At 39.5% G+C, this 14,110-nt stretch overlaps 1 protein-coding gene across 2 annotated transcripts in view; it reads right to left on the reverse strand.

The window, feature by feature from the left end:
- The window catches only part of ARHGAP23 (Rho GTPase activating protein 23), a 218,195-nt gene that overhangs the window by 180,835 nt on the left and 23,250 nt on the right, over nucleotides 1-14,110 (reverse strand). Inside the window, exon 1 of one of the 2 annotated variants that reach the window (XM_087713558.1) lies at nucleotides 10,544-10,782. The exons of the other annotated variant lie outside the window; for it this stretch is intronic. Coding sequence (XP_087569684.1) covers nucleotides 10,544-10,633 — 90 coding nt within the window. The 5' untranslated portion in view covers nucleotides 10,634-10,782. Of the gene's footprint in view, nucleotides 1-10,543; nucleotides 10,783-14,110 lie in introns of those variants that run through there. 2 annotated transcript variants of the gene reach the window in all.

Below are 14,110 nucleotides of genomic sequence, written 5' to 3' on the forward strand. Positions count from 1 at the left end.
CTGTTTTAATATTATAATTTTTGCACAAATTCCAATGGATCATTTGTGCTGCTGAATTGTGCCGCAATTTATAATCAGTCTGCGCAATTTTTTTACAGCAGCTGAGTATGTGATCAACAGTTTCATCAGCTTCTTTGCAAAGTCTGCATTTGGCATCATCGGAGGATTTTTCAATTTTGGCCTTAATGGCATTTGTGCAGATAGCTTGTTCTTGCGCAGCCAGGATTAGTGACTCTGTTTCTTTCTTTAATGTACCTGTTGTTAACCATAACCAAGTTTGTTCACTGTCCACTTTATCTTTTATTTTTTCCAGAAATTGGCCATGTAATGCTTTGTTCTGCCAACTCTCCATTCTTGATTTTATCACATCTTTTCTGTATTCTTGTTTCGTCTGTTGGGCCTTCAATAGTTTTTTGTTCTTTACTTCAATTAATAGATGTTCTTGACTTTCTTTTAAATTATTATTATTATTATTTCTTTTATTCATTAAACAGGAAACTCAGTAAACTGAACATTTAAAAATGTGTCACAAATAACATTGACTGGTGGTAATGGTTGATATGGGTTACTGCCAGCATCCTAGGTATCAACCAAGTATCTTCTTAAAATATGCGATATTCTGAGAGCGCAGTTTTTTTGCAGTTCTGCTGGTGTTATTGCAGGAAGCTGCAATTTCTTTGTTGTGTTTTGTAAAATTGGATAGTGGTGGTGGTGGTGGTGGTGGTGGTGGTGGTGGTGGTGGTGGTGGTGGTGGTGGTGGTGGTAGTAGTAGTAGTAGTAGTAGTAGTAGTAGTAGTATTTAAAATGATCCAGAACTGTAGTAGTAGTAGTAGTAGTAGTAGTAGTAGTAGTAGTAGTAGTAGTAGTAGTAGTAGTAGTATTTAAAATGATCCAGAACTGAGTCTTGGGCTAAAACACAGATCCCAGGACTCAACCGAAGTGGAAACGGGCATTCTTAATAATGAGATATATTTATTTCTTAACAAGTCATACCAATCTGATGGCCTACAAAGTACCTCAATAAAAACACAACAATAGAATTATATAATCAAAAGAAAGTTTGCAGAAAAGTAACAATTAAAAACCCAAAACATCCCACATGGAATCTAACCTATTTTCTAAACTAACACCTGGGGATGGCACCAAATTTGAGTACTTATTTGAATATCATGGGCAGGTATCAAATCTTGGGCAGATCAGAGATAAAAATATATTCTATAGATATTCCACATCATGTCCTCACCGTATTTACAAGATTAATTCAAAATGTGCTTCATTAATATTATCAAAATAACATGTCTTTCAACCCAAACTTTTTTTAGAGAAAAACAAGCCACAAGTCACAGTATATTATTAGTGAATTAATTTGTTCTAGAATTCAATCCCAGAACCAGTTTTTGGTGCATGTTCAATACTGGAAGCCAGTTTATAGTTTGTTTATTGATGCATATATTAGGGAATCAATAGTGCAGTGGTTCAGCTGCTAGACTTAAAGATTCGTCTTCTATCCCATTCCCACCCATGAAAGATTTCTGGATGAATTTGGGCCAGTCACTGACAGTCATCACAAACTACCTCAAAGGATTGTTGTTATGGGGGAGGAAGGAGCACTATGAATTCACTAAACTTCTGAAAGAAAAATGGGATATAAATCTAATAAGGAAACAAACCAGAGAAGTCTGGAATGGCAGAAAACCTAGGAGCCTTTGAGAATTGGTCAGGCAGACTTGGTTTGTTCCAGATGGCAGTGGCTTTTTTTAGATCATCATCTCCTTTCTACACCTAGGCAGACAAGCTTATAGAGAAGTTCTATTTTACTTAGTGTTAAAGCTCTTATCTTCTTTTCAGTAGCTTTCCGTCTTCCTGCTATTCTGTTATTCATGCGATAAGAAATATCACATCATTAAATTTAAAACTCAGTTGAATGCTGTATTTTGCCACATTTTGCCATACAGCATGCCAGAATATGTAGTTTTGAAAAGCTTTGTACAGCAAATATCTTGAAATTAGTTGAAAATCATGATGCAATATTTTTCATTGATCTACAGATTTCATTTTAGCTTTATATCTAAAGATTTATTAATATAAAATTACAGAACAAATAGATTTGGATCCTGAAATTGGATACATCATGTATTCAAGGCACTGCAAGCTCTCTAAAAATTGAGTTTATAAACTACAAATAGAGAATTTAAAATTAAAAGAGTCTGAGAATCTTTAGGAACTTGCTAGTCTTCAAGTGTGATAGCTCAATAAACAAACTATAAACTGGGTTCCAGTATTGAATCCGCACCAAAAACTGGTTCTGGGATTGAATTCTAAAACAAATTGATTCACTAATATATAATACAGGCTCTCTGGTTACTACTAATCTCTAGTTTTAAATAGTTCCAGCCAGCAAAGTGGCCAACAGTGAAGGATGCTAAGGGGTTAGAATTCAGCAATATATGGGTAGCTACAACTTCACATTTTTAGTTCCAAGGCATTTTGAAAGAGCATAATCATATTCAGAGCATACAATTCAGTGCTGATTCTGTAAGTTCAAATTTGGGGATGCCATCTCAGCATTCAGCACCTTCACTAGTTCCTAAACACACAGTTTATATGCAAAAGGTGTGTATGACTACACACTTTTCTGGTATTTCAAGTTCAACAGTTGGCGGGAGGGGGGAGGAGAGACATAGAGGGAGGAATGGAGGGAGCGAGGGAAGGAGGTAGAGAGAGAGGGGGGAAAAGTGTAGCAGTCTAAGCTAGGAAATTCCAGCATCTGCTAAACAACATCCATAAATAAGCCATCAACTATAAGGTACACTTTAAGGGAAAGTCACCGGTGGAGAATATGGACCAAAAATAAGATGTGCAGACTTTAAAAGTCCATTAAATATCCTTTATATGATTTTTTTTTACCAATTCAAGTAAGTTCTAGGAATATGCTCTTTTTTAATTAAGAAAAACGTAGGCTGATTCTGTTGTTTTAGACTAGTATGTACATAATAGCTATAAATATTCGGTAGCACAAATGTGATCCATTAAATAGCATGCAGAATTATACTTAGCAGCAAGATGCTTATGCATCTCTTTGTACTCATATGAAAATTTCAAGAGGTTTTTGCAGATAAATGGATAGCTTTATCCCACAGACCATCCACATGAGTCGCCATGGGAGAACAGATGGCAATAAAAATTTAATAATAATTTAAAAATATAATAAAAACATACCAAAATAAAAATTAATACTTAAGCCTCATAGTATCACACTAGCATGGACTTTGAATAGGCGCACCTTTATGACCAGGGTTTGCAAGCATAGCATCCAGATAAGAAAATTTGGCAACTGATGGCTCCATAAGCCCTTTTAGAAAAGAAATGAATAATCTGGATTTGTTGAGGGCACAGGTGGTTCAGTAAGACACCACCTTTTTTGCCTCTATAAAATCCATTTAATATGGATTTTAGCAATATTTAATTTTTGCTGTAGATCTATTTACCTACTTGGAAGTAGCACTACCAGGATACTTATAAAATGGTGTTGCCCATAAAAATATGTGAGGCTTTAATCGTAACTTGCAGCCATCATTTCACTTATTTGAATCCACATGTTATCTGACTCTTGTAATAAGTAAATATAAGAAGATGTAATCATATGTGAGGAAGACTTTGAGTGATGAGCAAAGAAATGATGCTTGGGGGACAATCAGATAAGGGAGGTCATAGGCTGCAGCTGGGTAATGGAAGCAGCTGCATAATGAGAAAGGGATTCAGAAGGGATCATCCCCAGCTTCTTAGATTGTAAAGGAGATGGTAGGAGTTTTGTACTTTCAGACTTGCAATATTCTGTTAATGTAGCCTTACAATGGAGTGAAATTAGCTCATCTAGTCATGTTTCCTGTCTGGTCTAACTGGGAAGGCTGACAGGACATGATGGAACTGGTCTTTGAAAGTACTACCATGATGGAATGTTAAACTATTGACACATTTATGAAGTACTTTAAAATACATGGTAGAAATTCTGTCAGAATGCAAAACTGATTGCAGAAATGAACAAATTTATTTATTATATTTACAGCCCACTGTTACCTGAGGTTTCGTATTAGCATGTGTTTGAGTAGAGTCTTTTCATTTATCCCCACAATAATAGGCCTATGAGATTGTTGAATTGAGAGAAAGTAATTGGCTTAAAATTTTATAATTGAACTGACATTTAAGTGGGAAACTGAACTTGAATTTCCTCAGCTGATATTCAAATACTTTAACCAGGATACTTAACCACTACATTTCCTCTGTCTCAGGAGGCTAGCACACTAGTTGTTGGCCACCAAAGAGAAAACTAAATATCTTCATTTTCCTCTTGGTTTCACTTTATGTGGCAGACTACCTGACTGCGTAAGGACAGAGTGCTCTTTTAAACCATAAATAGCTCTAGACAAAGAGAAAAAAATAATGAGAGAACTATGATGCATATAACACGGTATAATTGGCTAGAGTTTTTTAATAAACCATGTGGGTTTAGAAGCACACACACACACACCCATCCTCTGTATCCACCCATTAAGATGGAGGTGGCAAAGATGGAAACTAATGCAACAAAGAACATGTGCTATTTTAGCATGCTATTTTTCCATCACCAAGTCTTTGCACTGTCTTAACAAGTCCCTTGCGAATGGCAAATATCCAGAGAATACTTTTGTTTTTATTTATCTGAAGACACAAAAATTATCCTAGAACATGAAGCAGCCAATGTAATCAAGAACAATATGAACCCTGAAACAAGGAAAAAGAGATGCAAAAATTAATCAAATACTGCTGCATCCTTTTTAGAACTTTTCTTTTCACTCCTCAGAAATAGTGTTTTGGAACAGCCAAACCTAGATCACATATGTAATGTTGAAAATGCCATGTGTTCTTGGGAAAATAAGCACCTTGTTCTGTAACTACAGATAAATGCAAAAATTACTTTATTTTCTCCTCCTTTGGCCAATTACCTCCACCAGACCGATTAGATCGCATCGATTAGGCCTCCTCCGAATTCCATCTTCTAGCCAGTGCAAACTGGCAACTACCCGGAGGAGGGCCTTCTCGGTGGCTGCTCTGTCCCTTTGGAACGAACTCCCCGTGGAGATTCGGACCCTCACCACCCTCCAATCCTTCCGCGCTGCTGTAAAGATCTGGCTGTCCCGGCTGGCCTGGGGTTAAGATTATAGCCCCACTCGAATTGTGTGATTGTTGCGTTCTTGCTTTTTTAATATGCTGTATTGTTTATTGTTTGTTGTTTCCCCCTCCCTTTTGAATTGTGAGCCGCCCTGAGTCCCCCTAGGGAAAAGGGCGGCATACAAATAAAGGCAAAAGTTTTTGTTTTTTTTTTAAAGGTTCACTGGCCTTTTTCTCTGTTTTGTGTTTTCCCTTGGTATTTGTGCTCCTTTCTTAAAACCACCGCATTTATGGGTCCACACCTTAACTCCATTCAGTGTTAGCAATCTGAGCACTGCGTTAGCAGGAAAATACACTTTCGTAGCACAATGGAAATGCTTAATCGTCATTAGCAGAAGATGGAAGGCCCAGCTAGGCGAGGTTACTGGTAAATTAGATGAGGAGTGGAAAAGATGTGGAAGAACTTTTGTCATTTGGGAAATCATTGCCTCCAGGTCCAGCTGTGCAGGAACTGGGTGTAACAAGTCAATAAATAGAAAGTGACATTGTATATGCGTAGATATGTCTCTCCTACAGGCCACCTGCACAGTCAGAGAAAAAAATGTGACTTCAACCAGAAGTGACGGACTTTACCTCCTCTAACTTCTGATGACTATATATACCCATGCCTGCTAAAATTAAGGGATTCAACTCCCAAAAGACTATGCTAGTTAACTTCTCTCAAGAACAATCTCCTGGAAGATTGAGGAAGCTCATTCTTAAATGAGATATGAATTCCTAGACCGAATGATAACTTTCTGGGATGTTCACACTTAATTTATCTGGAACAACTGCCAGAACAACATTGGGTGTGCCTTTGTCTTGGTAGGATTCCCACATGGTCAGCCATAATGTAGTGTTAAATTACTGCTAGGAGATTAGTAGTGGTTTCAACCCTTTAGGGCAAGAGAGCAGCAAACGAGACAGTGCAGATGGCTCTGAATAAAGCCTTCAGAGTCAGAAGCAATTGTGGCACAGCCTTTCTCCAAAGGCAGTGTTCCTCCAACCCCTCCATTTCCTGCAGTACAAGGAAGTACGGGGCACCCATTTTGATTTCTTCCTAGCCATAAAGTCCCTTTGAGCCATGTTCAACATCTTGTTTCTTTGGGGACACATCCATTTTTTCTAACAACAATATAGAAGTGGTTTGTCTCTGCCTTTTGTTGTGTTTTTGTTTGTTTGTTTTGTTGTTTTTGTCAACTTCTCAATGCTCTCCCATCCAAATCCCAGCCAGATCCAATCCTGTTTATCCTCTTTTAAAATAACCTAGGAGGAATGGCAGCAGTTTTAAATCTGCTAAAAACTTAGGTACAATTAAAGATCATCTAGTTTTATAATTCACATGGGAGTCATTAACTGGCTTTTAAAAATTCATAAAGCCATAATATGCTCTACTTGGCTTGGAGTAGCCAAATTATAGTTTATGAACTATAATTTATGGCTTGTGTATCCAGACAATTGTAGCTTATTCAATCCAACTTTGGCTTATTTGAGAAATCATGGTAATACAAACCATGATTGTTTGGATCATACGTTCATCATCGTTATATTTGAAAACAACAGAACTATTGGGCCAAGGCTATACATATGGATGACCATTATATAACAATAAATCCTTTCTGCCAACTTTCACCATCTTTCAATCAGATCTAAAGCTAATAATCCTAAAATATAAAGTATGTGATTAGGACATGCTTTTTTTTTTCTAAAGACACCTTACACATTCAAATTATAATAGAACTAAGTTATCTGGGAATATATATAAACTGAGAGCCGAGGCTTGAACTGAAATATGTATAATAAGCAAACATCATAGAGCTACCATATGTGGACTAAGCCCTAATAATTGTGGCAAACACCACATTTGGTGGTAAGCTAACCTTCCAACACTACATGGAGATCAAATGGATTGCACCCTATTCTTCTCCACTTGCTGGCTCCATTATTCTTATATTTAGTTAACATTCTTCAGGAAACATATTTTGGCCAGGGGTTCAAACTATCGGCCTCACTGGTGAAGGCATGCAAACTACTACCACCAGAAAAATTTCTTGCAAGCCACCACCTACCACAATTCATCTAATGAGCATATCAGGAGAAAGACAGCAGACAGCAATCTTAGCAGACAAGCAGACTGATAAAGAAAAAGTCAGTCCACATTACATTTGTTTCATCCATTTAAGGCTTTTAAGCTTAAAGACCTACAAGGCTTGCTCCCCTTAGGCAAACTCTTTCAGAGCAATATATGAATATTTAAGAACTGATGTATAGGACGGTATAAGTAAATGCTTCATTTAGTTACTTTTGCATCTATCCAGCCAGCACAGCTCAGGTATTAGAATCATGCTTGAGTGGCAAACATTTGAAATTTAGAAATAGTGCTTATAAACTGGAATTAAATTCAACTGGAAAGAACAGCCCAGATGAAAGGTTCCATCACATTATTTTAAGCCACAGCTATCCAGCTTTTTTTTTTTTTTTCCAAAATGCAAGCTGAACCGGATAGCTTGGGACAAGCAGGCAGGAACTTCTGTACGCTGCAAAGCTGATAAGCAGAGGAGCCTGGAGCCTGTGAGGGAGACCAAGCTGACAAAGAGTTTCAAACAGAAGAAAAGACAAAGAAAAAAAGGCATGGGCGATTTTCTAATTGGGAAGTTGAGTATGAAGAAAGCACATTCAGTGTAAAATACTAAAGTGGACAGGTAAATCCTGGAATAAACTTTTTTCTAAAAAAAATAAAGAAGGCCTATCTGGACCGAAGGCCCTGATCTTCTAAACCAGTGTTTCTCAACCTTGGCAACTTGAAGATGTCCGGACTTGAACTCCCAGAATTCCCCAGCCAGCATTCGCTGGCTGGGGGATTCTGGGAGTTGAAGTCCAGACATCTTCAAGTTGCCAAGGTTGAGAAACACTGTTCTAAACCCTGGAGAAGTCAAGGCGTAGATCTTCAGGGTCAACACATAAATCAATTCCATATACAATATATGAAGAAGAACCCATGCTACCCTATATGATCCAAAAGCTTGACCAAAGTAAGTGTCATTATTAATTTATAGTCTAAATTAAGCTATAAATACATATTCCATTAGGGTATATTTTCAAGAAAGTTCAGTTCGAGAGCTTTTGACTCCAACAAGATAGAGTGGGAGGGAAGAGGGGTCAGCCAGCAATATACAAGCAAGAGAGAAGCAGGCATTCAACCCCATCTCAGCAAACAAGCAAATAGACAATCTTAGGGTAAAAGGACACTGCCTTTTCAAACGCAAGGAGAGTGGTTTTTTTCAGCAGCAAAGGTGATGATTAAGCTTTGTGTTTATTCTGCTATACAGGCTAAAAAGATTCCCAAATAACTTGTTCAATAGGATTAACTGGTTTGGAGAAAATTAACATTCAAGTTGCACTGAAGTTTTACATTTCAATGGGTCAGGAAAGAACTTCAGTGCCTTACTTCTGAAAAGTTAAAACAAGTCATATTTTGTTAGAAGAGTTGTTCACACAGCACTCATAAAAGATATTTACTAATGTTCAAAATCTAAAAAATCAAATTTGGCTGAAATCTCATTAAATCACATGAGTTTGGGCTTCTCTTAGCTTTAATGTTTTTGTTTTGTTGCTGCAGCATGCACATATTATTTATGTTTTATATGCATTCTGATACCATGCATATGTTTCACAGAATCTATTTTTTTCCTGCTACATTTTTCTTCTCCATCTCATGCAAAAAATATGCTTAATTCTGAGTATGAATCAGACCACCAAGCAAGGACATGCATACGGTACTGGAAAATAATTTGTGGGTTTGAATGTGAGCCTACCATATCTGCATCAAGTCTTAACCTCAGAATCCTTTTCCACAGTCAGGATCCTGAAGCAGTTTTTGCTTAGGAAATCAAGAATAGAATAGAAGAATATTTCCTTGGCTCAGCCATCCTATACCATATACCAAGATGGCAGCAAAATCTCCAGCATCTATGAAGGCTAAATGAATGGGGAAAGATGAGAGCGAAATTGAAAGAAGCTTTTTTCCACTTCCTATAGCAATGAAATATGGCTGGGAATTGTGGAAACATTGGAACTGCAAGATTGTTCTAAATCAACTGCTCTGCTGTATTTTCTCCTTAGGATCTGTGACCAACATGAGATGATTATTTTACAGCTTCAAACAGCTCCTGTTCAATGCCAGTTACAGAATTTCAGGTTATGGTGATACCAGAATTGTCTCCAAAACAAGAACATAGCATCAAGGTCAGAAATCTTCCACAACTAGTACCAAAAAAATATGGATACCAAGTACTTCAGCTTACCGTTCATTCTCATCATAATGCTTACATCACATAGATTTACAGTACGTTTCATTCCAAATAAGGCAGATAATATTGTATACTTGGAGCATCTCGATATGACTGCTGAATCAACTTCAGTCCATCAGTAGGACAATATTCATTAGATTACTCAAGCTTAAGTCACTTGTGTACTAGCAATTTACAGGACTTTCAAGAGTTCAACTATCCTTATGCCAAGAAAGAGGAGATGTGGATAAACGTTACTTCACATCAGTTATTTCACTTCAGTGACGAGTGGGTGAAGAAAACTATGAAGGTGCTCTTCAATACTAGTGAGGAAGTGATCCTAATGAAGTTTGCTCACTTGGTCAAGTTTGCTCACTTTGCTCCTATATTATAAATGTAACACCATATAAAAATATCATACCATTGCATTTATTGCATTCTGTTGCAATATTCCCCAGAGCAAGTTTGCCCCCACAATTTGTCCCCATCATCTCCTCAGAGCGTCCATTCCAGATTCAAAGAATCCTAGGACCTTTCTATAATTCCACCATTACAAGCAAGCTTCCCAGTGGCATCACTAGTTTGTACCATCTCAAAAACACATTTATCTGCCTTGAGCAATTGATTCAAGTTTCCGTCTTCGGTCAACCCTCTCATCCAATTTGACCTTCCACGTTGTAAGTAGCATCTTCACTCAACTTCCCATCTGCCATTCTTAAACCTAACAGGCAATCCTCCCCCTTCTTATTCTAAGATTCTTGGGCACCATCTCTCTCAGCACTAGGAGCGCCGTAGCTTTCCTGGCACAGACTGAGCAGAGGAATTCCCTGCAACCAACGAATGTGCTCTCCCGCCATTCGGCCAGTATCCCCTTCTACTCTAAAGCCCGAGTTCATTGCGCCCAACTTTCTTCGCCGCCCACCCCCCACCGCCCCGTTTGCCTATCCTTAATCAGTCTCCCGGTTTCCCTGTAGCTTTTTTCCCCACGTCCAGCAGTTTAATGAACTATTCGCCTCCCCCAAGCCCATTTACTCCCCCACCCCACTTGCGCTCCGAAACCAACGCACCCGCGGGCCGCTTTCCCCATCCCGGCTCCGGCTGTCCTCGGGGCTCTTTGGCGGTGGGATCCCAACCAGACAAAAGGCGACTCCATTCATCGGGCGCGGCACTGGCCCCGACGGGGCGGACAAGCGGCCAAGTTGGCCGAGAAGGAAGCGAGAGTTGGCGGGACGGAACGCGGGCCGGCCGTGGGGGCAGTAGAAGCCACAGCCAGGCTCGGCGGAGCTCCGCTCGGTTGGGCCAGGCTGTACGGGCAGCTCCGCCTCTTCCAAGGCGGGCGGCGGTGTCGAGGGGAAGGCGAAGAGAGGAGGGAAGAGAAGGCCTGGCCGCCCACTAAGCCGCTCACAGAGAGCGAGAGGAGGAGCTGTGGGAGCGCACATGAGCAAGCGGGCTGCCCCAGATCCGGCAGCAGAGCATGGCCCGGGCGCCAGCATTAGACAGGAAAGGCTGGGAGAAAAAAGAAAGGTAGAGCGGATGAAGAGGGGAAGGGAGATCCTGAGGAGAAGGGACGATCCTGAGTTGGGAAATCATTGAGGGGAGAAGCAAGTTAGCAGGCGCCTAGGCAGTGACACCCTCCATCGTCCAGGTTAACTGTCCGGGGCCTTCCGATGCGTTATAGTACTGTAACCCCCATCCACTAGAGCGCCTTTCCTCCCTATGGGAATTGGACCTAAGACGGCCCAGGCTGGAAAAAGCTTCTCCAGCTATTGAACAAACTAGGCAGAATTATAAGCCTCGAGATTTCCGAGGATTTTGAGACAGCATTGTCGAGGAATGCTGCCCAATGATGCCGTCTCTGGTGGGCGGTACTAATTGCAAAGATACCTGACAAGGGAAAATAAATGGAGAATTTCACACAGTTACGTAATGTACGTGTCTTTTAAGTCTTTGGTGTGTTTTTTTAAAGCCGCACCTGCATGTGAAACCTGAGGTAATACTGTTAGATCATAAATACTTGAGAATCTTCTCAATACAAAAGCTGAACCTCGCCTGTGTTAAAAGAGTTTCTCAAACTGAGTCTTAAAGCAATCCTATGAATGCAGCCTGGCTCTAAGGCAGACTGCAGAGGAACAGAACAGGGGCAGCTGGGGGCAGGGGGTTAGCATTGCTGGGTGGAGACAGAGAGAGACAGAGTGTGTGTGTGTGTGTGTGTGTGTGTGTGTGTGTGTGTGTGTGTGTGTGTGTGTGTGTGTGTGTGTGTGTGTGGAGGGTGTGTGTGGAGGGAGAATGATAGCAAGCTGTCACAGCCAGGCACAGGGATAATGACACTTTCAGGCGGGGCAGATGTAGCCTGGTACAAGCAGAGGGATGAGCCGGCATGTGCTCTATAGACTGGATGAGTTTCATCCGAAGGATGAGATCACAGGACACAGTGTAGAGTTGCAGCCAGAGCTGGTCAGTCCCAGGAAAAAAAAAAGGGGGGGGGGAGATTGTACAAATAGAGAATGACATGTGACAGCAAACATAAGAACAGAGAGACAGGGAGAATATTTGGCTTGGGTGCTTTTCCCAATGAAAACACTAATCTTCAAATGAAGGCAGATGTAGAGAATACTTTATATTCTATTTCAAACAATCTTCAGAATATATCAAGCTTCCACAGAAGCATACTTTCGGCCACTTAGCCCACATTCCCCAGCTGCCCTCCAGGTGTGGGGATGATGTATAATGCAAAGCATCTGCAGAAGAGTGTTAGGGAAGAATGGTTTGATATGAAAAGTTCTTTGTATTGAATCTGATGTAAGCAATTTAAAAGACATTATGCAAATAGGAGTGATTAATTCCTTTCTGAGTTTTATTCCATAGTTGTCCGCTTTCCAGTTTTGGTGCCGTCTTGCTCAACTGTTATGAGAGCATAGCATGTGACCCAAAACCTCAAGTCATAGAGGACAAAGGATTGAACGGAAATCTGCTCTATAAAGCCTAGAAGAGAAAACAGTAAACCTCACCTTTTTTAAAATCCTTTTTGATTCCATCATGTTGAGCTGATCATTCTGACCAGTCTCAGTATCTCAACTCCTGGTTCTTTGGAACAATATGAATTATCTTCTAAATCTTCTAAACTCCCATCCTACTCCTGCCCTCCTCTTCTTTAACTGGATCATAGCATTTGGCTTCTATTGACGTGTGTGTTTGTGTGTGTGTGTGTGTGTGTGTGTGTGTGTGTGTGTGTGTGTGTGTGTAAGTACACAGAGACACACAGATAAATAGATACGGATATATATTTTTTTGTTTGTAAGTCACCCAGAGTTATCTTGTAGTAAGATGGGCGGCCAATAATTCTTGTAAATAAATTAATATACCCATCTTAATTTTATTTCAAGACTGGCTATGGGATGTAGACAGTTTGTCTTGATGGATGAATTGTATTGGAAATTAGATGAAGTGGGTCTTATGGGCCCCTTAGCATCAAAACATTAGCAATCTTAATATTTTTTTAAGTTTTCTGTGGAAGTCAAAATTGGCTGTTTGAGATAAAACAAAATACAGAGGTTGAAACAAAGTTGTTACAGCATAAGCGCATAAAGATATTGTTAAATACTTCATTTATTTATATTCACGGACATATGAGTTCTCTATATTTCTGTTTCTGAGTTAGAAAGCAGTGGGGGGGGGGAAGCATTCACAGAGTATGGGGTAAGGAACATATGGGAGTAGCATAACCTTTTATTTGTGCTTCTGAATGAGAAAGGCAGATTTTGAGCCTGCAAGGGCTACCTTTTCCTTAATCCTAAATCTGATGTAGCAACTTGGGAACTTGGGGGGGGGGGTGAATTGAAGACAGCTGTCCACTCATTTCCTTGCAGCAGCCAAGAATGTTTATACAAACACCATTCTCAGTGTTCTCTCTTTTTTTTCTTAAACTTACTAAACAATCTTTTAAAAAATAACCCACGTGTCTTAATATCAGTGCATCCTGCCACAGGATTAGACTAAAACGGCTCTACCATACCAGGGCTTTTAACAATACAGACCTATGAGCCAAATATTTGCTGTATCTCAAACAGTCTTAAAACTGCACTGAGGGTACCTTGTATATGAAGAGTTTTTAGCCAATCTAAATGGCTATGAAAATGCAAAATGGCACAAACAGCATTTGCTGCCCTTCTTGGAAAAAAATAGCTATTACTAGAAACACGATGTTTTTAAAGTAAATGTGTTTAGAATCAGACCTTCCAAAAAGTGCTTTACTAGATTCCTTTTCTCTGTTTTAGCATTTAGAGTCGAGTTAACACTCTTCAACTGTGAGAAAAAGATATTCTGAAGATGTGCAGAAACATTTTGCTATGCTAATTCCCTGCAGTCTCCATGTGATAGAGGAGTCTCACAAGAGGTTCATGGACTAGCATTGACTAAGATAAATATTTTGGAACTCAACTTCATAGCTGATCATTTCACTATCACATGTATTTCTAAACTTGTTTGCTTCATCAATACATACCTGTCACTTAATTTATATTCCACAATGGCAAGTTGGTGTCTAATTTGTAATTACTTGATTGTAAGAACTTTCATTTGGAAGGGAACTAAGTAATAAAAGGAGAACATACGCCCTCTAGTGGCTTTCTGATACA

The sequence above is a fragment of the Thamnophis sirtalis genome, unplaced genomic scaffold (genome assembly GCF_051295495.1).
Source record: "Thamnophis sirtalis isolate CommonGarterSnake01/CBP01778 unplaced genomic scaffold, rThaSir2_p1.2 scaffold_4, whole genome shotgun sequence".
NCBI lineage: Eukaryota > Metazoa > Chordata > Lepidosauria > Squamata > Natricidae > Thamnophis > Thamnophis sirtalis.